Here is an 8,656-nt window from a genome sequence, read left to right on the forward strand (position 1 = left end):
GTGTGGTTCTGGGGTTTTTGCTCACAGTTCTTGTGATCATTTTGACCCCACGGGGTGAGATCTTGCGTGGAGCCCCAGATCGAGGGAGATTATCAGTGGTCTTGTATGTCTTCCATTTTCTAATAATTGCTCCCACAGTTGATTTCTTCACACCAAGCTGCTTACCTATTGCAGATTCAGTCTTCCCAGCCTGGTGAAGGTCTACAATTTTGTTTCTGGTGTCCTTTGACAGCTCTTTGGTCTTGGCCATGGTGGAGTTTGGAGTGTGACTGTTTGAGGTTGTGGACAGGTGTCTTTTATACTGATAACAAGTTAAAACGGATGCCATTAATACAGGTAACGAGTGGAGGACAGAGGAGCCTCTTAAAGAAGAAGTTACAGGTCTGTGAGAGCCAGAAATCTTGCTATGTGTGTAGGGCTTCTGTTCCTACAATGTGATTTTCTGGATTTTTTTTCTCATTTTGTCTCTCATAGTTGAGGTATACCTATGATGAAAATTACAGGCCTCTCTCAACTTTTTAAGTGGGAGAACTTGCACAATTGGTGGCTGACTAAATACTTTTTTTCCCCACTGTATATACAAAAGTCCACTGTAGTGTTAATCCAAAGTGCTGGAAAGGTAAGTCCACAAAGGTAACTCCACTATTTCAGTTTGCAGGTGATCACCACTTGGTCGTAATAAGAGCAACGACCATGCTTGTTTGACATGCTGCCTCCTTTATGCTGTCCATTTCCTACTTCCTGTCATGTGATCAGTCACATGACAGGCAGACCCAAACTCATTTAAAGACATACACACCTTAAAATGGTTAAGAGGAATAAAATGGCTAAGACAACATGAAAACCTATTAAAACTCAAATATACATAAAATAATAAAAAGTATATTGAGCAGGTTAAAACATGTGTCCTGTGTGACAGTGTCACAACCTGATTACTCATGCTCATCACATTCAATAGCTTACATTAAGACTCCACCCATTACAGTATCGGCCATTTTGAAAAGTACAGTAATTAGTCTATTCCCTACTACTCCTTTAAAATTGATCCAATTCTTCCTAAAATTGGCTCAGATGATCTTTGGACTGAGCCGCACAGAAATGACTGAACCAATTTTTTTTAATTCATCTTTGTTCAAAAGTTATGAAGTTGTAAACTTAACGAGGTCTACCCGAAATTGATTCAGAGGCTGTATCTCGGCCAAACTTTTATCAATCGAATCCAAACTTGGTACGCTTCATCAGCACCATGATCTGAGGGCCCATGCCAAAGTTGTGAATAGCGCCACCTATGGGTCATGAGATACCAAAATAGCTATTTTTGCTTATAACTTTTGAACAATTTGTCAGAAAATGCTGATCTTGGTGTCTATGGATTCCTTGGGTCATGAGGAATCTGTGGATGTCAATTTTTTGCCAGGATTGACTGAACAACCTGTCCGCCATTTTGAAATTTGTCATAAATTGCTATATCTTTTGAACCATTGGACATATCTGCACGAAAATTGGTAGGGATCATCAACACCATGTCCTGGATGTACCTCAGAAGATTGAAGACAGCGCCACCTACTGTTCCAGAGATATAACGATTCTTGCTAAATGTTGTCATAATTTTCTTAATTTTATGTCATTTGGTTCCCTTGGTTATGCCGATTCTGATGATGTCTCATTTGTCATTTTCCAAAAGGGTGTCTGTCAACCATATTGAATTGAATGAAAAACTGTTTTTTCGCTACTCCTCCCAGAAACTTTGCTCAATTCTTCCCAAAATTTGCTCATATGATCTTTGGACTGAGCTGCACAGAAAATGACTAAACAGAATTTTTTAACTACTAGTGAAAAAAAAGTTATGATGTTGTGAAGTTTGACAAGGACGACCCAAATTGGTTCAGAGGCTGTATCTCGGCCAAACTTTGATCAATCCAAACCAAACTTGGTATGCTTCATCAACAACAATATCTGAGGGTCCATGCCAAATCTGGGAACAGCGCCACCTATGGGCCATGAGATACTAAAAATGCACATTTTGGCTTATAACTTTTGACCAGTTCTCACCAGAGCTTCACAGGTTGCCACTGGAGTCCTCTTCCACTCCTCCATGATGACATCACGGAGCTGGTGGATGTTAGAGACCTTGCGCTCCTCGACCTTCCGTTTGAGGATGACCATGCTTGGCCAATCCATCGAGGCTTCCTTCTGGGACGACAGCCATGCAGACCAATTTGATGCAGTGTGCGGCGTATGGTCTGAGCACTGACAGGCTGACCCCACACCCCGCTGACAGGCTGACCCTCCACCCCTTCAACCTCTGCAGCAATGCTTGCAGCATTCATACGCCTATTTCCCAAACACAACCTCTGGATATGACACTGAGCACATGCACTCAACTTCTTTGGTCGACCATGGCGAGGCCTGTTCTGAGTGGAACCTGTCCTGTTAAACCGCTGTATGGTCTTGGCCACCGTGCTGCAGCTCAGTTTCAGGGTCTTGGCAATCTTCTTATAGCCTACGCCATCTTTATGTAGAGCAACAATTCATTTTTTCAGATCCTCAGAGAGTTCTTTGCCATGAGGTGCCATGTTGAACTTCCAGTGACCAGTATGAGAGAGTGAGAGCGATAACACCAAATTTAACACACCAGCTCCCCATTCACACCTGAGACTTTGTAACACTAATGAGTCACATAACACCGGGGAGAGAAAATGGCTAATTGGGCCCAATTTGGACATTTTCACTTAGGGGTGTACTCACTTTTGTGGCCAGCGGTTTAGACATTAATGGCTGTGTGTTGAGTTATTTTGAGGGGACAGCAAATTTACACTGTTATACAAGCTGTACACTCACTACTTTACATTGTAGCAAAGTGTCATTTCTTCAGTGTTGTCACATGAAAAGATATAATAAAATATTTACAAAAATGTGAGGGGTGTACTCACTTCTGTGAGATAGACAGATAGATAGATAGATAGATGGATAGATAAACATACAGACAGAGGATAGATAGATATAGAAAGAAAGACAGACAAATAGACAGTTACACAGACAGATGATAGATATATAGATAGATAGATAGATAGATAGATAGATAGATAGATAGATAGATAGATAGATAGATACAGACAGACAGACTACTGCTGCTTACTAAGATCTTTCTGCTTTTAATTCAGACAAATCACTCTTGAGTTTCACCTTTCCTGCAACTATAATAATATTTCATTTATTGTGTCCTTTTCACAACATTTTTTTCTTTTATTTCTACATTTGTTCAAGCGGGTCAGGCTTTTCATGATCTTCATTGGTATTTTAATACAGACTCATCCTTTATTTACATTCTCCTCCATTTTCTGTTCCTGTCTGTCTCTCTTGTATCATCGATCTGTGGCCGGCCTTGTGCTGTAAGTGTGTCTGTCTGTATATGATAATCACACCACACAGCTCAACCTGGCCCTCTGCACACGTAACACCAGTGTCTTGTTTTCTTTGTGATACATGGCTCTCAGAAGGCCTCGTACCGTTAATTTAGTTCACATCCAGCCCTGGGGAAAATATATAGTCTCTTGTTTGCCCACAAAAAGTGCTGAATGAGGTTGCTGAACCAGTTTCAGGAGAGTGGCTGCTTGTGACATATTATATTACAGAAGCATGTTCACCTTGTTAATAGATTCTGCTGATGGGCAGGTTTGGAAACCGTCTCAAGCATGTAATTTTATGGTAAATGCGTATATGTCCAACAAATTACTTCACCTTCATCACATAAAGATCAAATAGACAGTTTTTACAGCACATTATTTAGTGTTCATATGTCTATACTATAGCATTGTCTTTACTTGCTGCATGCAAAAACATTTAACATAATCAGTGTAGTCTGATTCACAAACAAACGATTCTAAAGAGACTTTAATTGATTGCACAAAAGACTTGCAATCTCACAAATGATCAGTTTGAATCAAAGATTTGTCCAGAATAGACTACTTGCTTACTGCTGAGCAGTATCCACCTTATTTTTCAACGCGAAAGTAAGCCGTTTTCTGTGAATTTGTGAGACTTCTGGTACATTAGCCGCTGTAGAGAAAGAACGAGAAGTCCAGTAAACGGTAAAACTGTTTGCACTACAAACCAGTGTGTTCATAATTAAGATAACACATTCAAATAATATGGTAAGAAACACCAGTTTGCAATATCAAGCAACAAAATTAGCTGTTTTGTGCAGTTGGAAGTGGATGAGACCGGAACCCAGACACATTACATTTACAAATGACTGCTCTTACGGGAAAAATAAGGTGGATACATTGAAAAACTTCAATAACCAATGTTGCTTTGGCATAGTGTGTTGCTCTGAAATATGAAATTCTAATGTCACTTGAGGGCTGCACAGTGATTTCTTGAATGGTTGGAGTAATTTATCTTTGAGACATCCTGCTGTTTCCTGTCATCTCTATGCTAACAAATAATAACAGACATTGGAAGCCAATTTTAAAGTCCTGTGACTCTATTGATCATCATGAGCAGTAAATTGTCACTAGTCACCTTCACTGGAGCGAGTAAATGATGATGGAAGTGTGTTAGAACACGTCTGTCTTAGACATGCAACAGTATGTAGCATGTTATGTTTTTCATGTCATCTCAAACTTCTGTAATTCTCTACATATGGCTGATCAAGATTCTACATGAAGAAATACGAGTTTGTTGTTTTCAGACAGTTTTCAGAATCGAGCAATAAACTATGAACCTCTCTAACCCCCAAAACTCATTATCTTTGTCTTTGACACATCAGAAATATTACACTCCTGAATATTGTCCACCTCCAGTCCAATGCTGCTCCCACCACACATCTCACAGTCATCCATCTGAACTGATAGAAAATCCATTTATTTTTGCACCTTACAATGCATTTAAGTTGCTTCATCAGGAAGCAGACTCATGTGACCTGGTAAGCAAACAAAGTCTCGCTGAGTCAGTCTGCGAACAGGAATGAATTAATGAAGCAACATCATTAACACATTAGGACAGCTTCCGCGCCCATTAACATATTGCTTGTAATTAGGTTTGCAAAAATGGTTTGTCAGTTCTAAATGCCCTGTGCTTAATTTTCATCTCTTTTGCATTTAAATGCAGTACCATTCAGTGTCCACGACCTTCAATGATCAATCTAATCTAAATAAGACAAATTAACTTAATAGTCTTCTCTCTCAATTGTGAAAAACTTAATTAGAAACAGGAGTGTCGGTGCCTCCAACAATAAGATGATGAGAAAATAATTAAGAAAACCTATTAATTGTAAACATTCGGCATACCAGGACATCTCATGAATTTTATCACATCACCATTACGAGCTAATAGTTATAACAAGATAGTAATTAATTACATTGTACCAATAATCAATGTAAATGCTCTAAAATGAAGCGCTATTCAACATAAAGAAGGGAAACGGATCTTGTTTTCATTCAGCCTCCAGGTTCATTCATATAGTAAAAAAAAGATCATTCTCCCAGGGGATGAAAAGCTGTTGTCCACCATTTGGATGAACACAGCTTGAAATATCTGCAGGATATTACAGTCCTTTCCCATTTGCATGTTGTCTTGGACAATTAGCACCATGTCTAGAAACTGAAGGCACAATGTAGACCCAGATAAATTTGTCTGAGATGTGACACCCTCTGTGTTTGACAAAATGGACTGAGGTTTTGCCAAGTAAGATATGTTTCTGGATCAGCATCTTTTGTTGATCCTGCAACAACACTCTTGTTAAACAAATACAGTCCTACCCAATGGGTCCAGGTTTGACTGGTTATCATTGACCAGTTAACCTGATAGATGCCATTTGTCTTGACCTTGAGTTTTGCGAGATTCAACCAAAGACACCATGATGAGGTCAACAAGCCAGATGTTTTAAGTTAAGATGTTTTAGCGATGTCTGATTTGTTTCAACCCATGCTTATTGTGGAAAAAACATGCCTGTGGTGACATTTTTCCAAAATGATGCTATGTTGCTTCTTTTTTAAAGAAGTGAAATGTCCAGTGAGTGGTGCAGATTAAGCATGAATCAAAAAGCGTGTTAAATTTTTTTCAATTACATCTTTGGATAAGATTTGTGTTTGAGACTGTTCATGACAATGCTGATTAGCTGACGGAACAACAGGAATGCACACCGTGTTGGGGAAAGTAATGCATTACAATATTGCATTATTCCAGAAAAAAGTAATTACATTACTTTGTTACTTTTTATGGAAAGTAATGCATTAGGTTACTTTTGCATTACTACTTTTTGTCGCCTAAGCTGGGCTTGCTTATTAATTTTTAATAACAAAAACAAAGTTACTTGTGTGACTTGATTTTGAAAAAGTAACTAAAATGATATTTTCTTGTAAATTTAAAAATAATGTGTTACTTTACTAGCTACTTGAAAATAGAAATCTTAACTCATGTTACTTGTAATGCGTTACCCCTAACACTGGCCATTAAGTCATTTTTTTAAATTGGTTTACATGGCATTTTCAGCTCATGTGATTGCTAATAACTTATCAACTTATTGTATAAATGGAATTTGTTCTTTCATAAATCAGTACACACTTCTACAATGCCTGATTTTGATGCATCATGAAGCTAAAGATAGCAGTGACTAACCCCTCTAGTAACACTTCAAAATGGACCATGTGACTCGCTCCTCATCGTTCGAGATGCTCAAGGGTCAAGAGCTCAGACAGAAGTAGTGAACGCACACAGTGACCAAAGGCTCTGACAATTTCTGGGTCAATGTTGTGTTGCTCATCTTTATCATCCTAGCTATTAGTTTATTCATTAAAATGCATTTTCTGTAATGCACATAGTTTTAATTTCTGTAATAAAATTCATTTGGTATTTATGGGGGATACAACTAATTTGTGTTGTATTCAACACATTCAGATGCATCTTGTGCATTATGGTCATCAAATGATGCATTTAATGCCGAACCTGAAAGTCTTAAAGTCTGGATGTTTTTCAAGTAATTTTCTTCACGTAAAGCTATCATTTAATCTGCTCTTTAAAAACTGAGTTCATCCTCATGCATAAATATACTCTCGTGTTTGAATCACACAGATCATCTTCCGTAAAATAAGTGACGTCAAACGGGAGGAAGAGGAGATGCTGCGACGGAAGAACGAAGCGCCTCTGAATCTTCCTGCAGATCACCCGGTGCGGCGTCTCTTCCAGCGGTTCCGTCAGCAAAAGGAGGCCCGTCTGGCGGCGGAGCGAGCGAGTCACGGAGAGCAGGATGTCGAGAGAGGCAGAGCAGAGACTGTGGTGCACGAGATCACGGCAACAACCAGCGTCGTCACAGTCACTGAAAGTCCAGCCTCACCCATTACCTTGGTGTCCTCCTCCTCATCGTCCAGAACTTCATGTCGAGCCAAACTTCACGCTCCTGTGGCCCCTAACGGAAACTGTACAGGAAACAGGTCAGCAGAACCTCCCAAAAACAAAGGCTGGGGTCGGTTTAAAGATGCCACAGGCAAGTCTGATCTCTCCTGGTGTTCTGTGTCCAAAGCCGAGTCCATGGAGATGCTTCCAGACAGGACTAAGTCACAAGACCAACTGTCCCTCAAGAAGACAGACTCGTGCGACAGCGGCATCACCAAGAGCGATCTGCGGCTCGACAATATGGGCAACGGTAGCGCTCAAATCCTTCAGGATCAGAGCCCCTTACAGGCCGAGGGCAAACGAGTGTTTTGCCCCATTCCGGAGCAGAGTCTTCAGGCCTGCTTTATCGAGCTGAAGCAGGAGCTGCGAGGAGACATTCACTCGCTCAGCAGCAGAATGAGTGCGCTGGAAGGCCAGCTCGCCGAGATGCTTCGGCTTCTCAAAGACAGAAATACCTCAGGATCTTCAAACCTGTTTGACATATCAAGGCCAGACTCTCCAGATTCAGAAAAGGATGACAACATGTTCTCCTAAGTAGGTTTGATGTCTGATGCGGTGGGTTGAAGGGAAAACGGGCTTTGGTCCTGTTATAGTCAAAGCCAAACTGACCTCAACTAGTATCTTTCTTTAAAGATGAAGAGGGGAAATTACTCACACACTCTTAAAAATACTGACATCAGTGGTTCCATGAATAACCTTTAAAGGAATAGTTCACCCAAATATGAAAACTTGCTGAAAATATATTCACTCTTAGGCCATCCAAGATGAGTTTGTTTCTTCATGGGAACAGATTTGGAGATATTTAGCATTACATCACTTGCTCACTGGTAATGCTAAATTTCTCTGAATCTGTTTAATATCCATGGAAGCTTTCCATTGCACAGAAGGTTCTTTATAGCGGAACGACTTTCTTTAGATGATTAAAATGTTCTTCACACCAAGAAAAAATGGGTCTTTTAAGAACTGTTCACTGAAAAGTTCTTTGAGGAACCAAAAATCCATCAGTTTTAAGAGTGATATGGTGCAACAGCACTTATTTTTCAAATTCTGTTGCCTTCATTGGATTGAGAATTACACACTTAACTTTAATAATCAACACATAAATATATGGAACTTCCATATTATGGACTATAATGACTATAAATGTCAAATTTTTGTACAATGGTTGACATTTTTTAATGGTCATCTAAATCAACATATATTTGTATCTGTGAAATGTACAACTGCCGTCTGTCTTATTCTCACTTCTGTTTTTACTGTC

At 39.5% G+C, this 8,656-nt stretch overlaps 1 protein-coding gene across 1 annotated transcript in view; it reads left to right on the top strand.

Annotated features, from left to right (window-relative positions):
• kcnh1b (potassium voltage-gated channel, subfamily H (eag-related), member 1b) overlaps window positions 1-8,044 on the top strand; it is a 112,446-nt gene extending 104,402 nt beyond the window's left edge. Inside the window, exon 11 of the mRNA XM_016256774.1 lies at window positions 7,075-8,044. Coding sequence (XP_016112260.1) covers window positions 7,075-7,929 — 855 coding nt within the window. The 3' untranslated portion in view covers window positions 7,930-8,044. The remainder of the gene's footprint in view (window positions 1-7,074) is intronic.
• Window positions 8,045-8,656: the final 612 nt, after the last annotated feature.

Source organism: Sinocyclocheilus grahami, unplaced genomic scaffold (genome assembly GCF_001515645.1).
Source record: "Sinocyclocheilus grahami isolate Dianchi unplaced genomic scaffold, SAMN03320097.WGS_v1.1 scaffold1474.1, whole genome shotgun sequence".
NCBI lineage: Eukaryota > Metazoa > Chordata > Actinopteri > Cypriniformes > Cyprinidae > Sinocyclocheilus > Sinocyclocheilus grahami.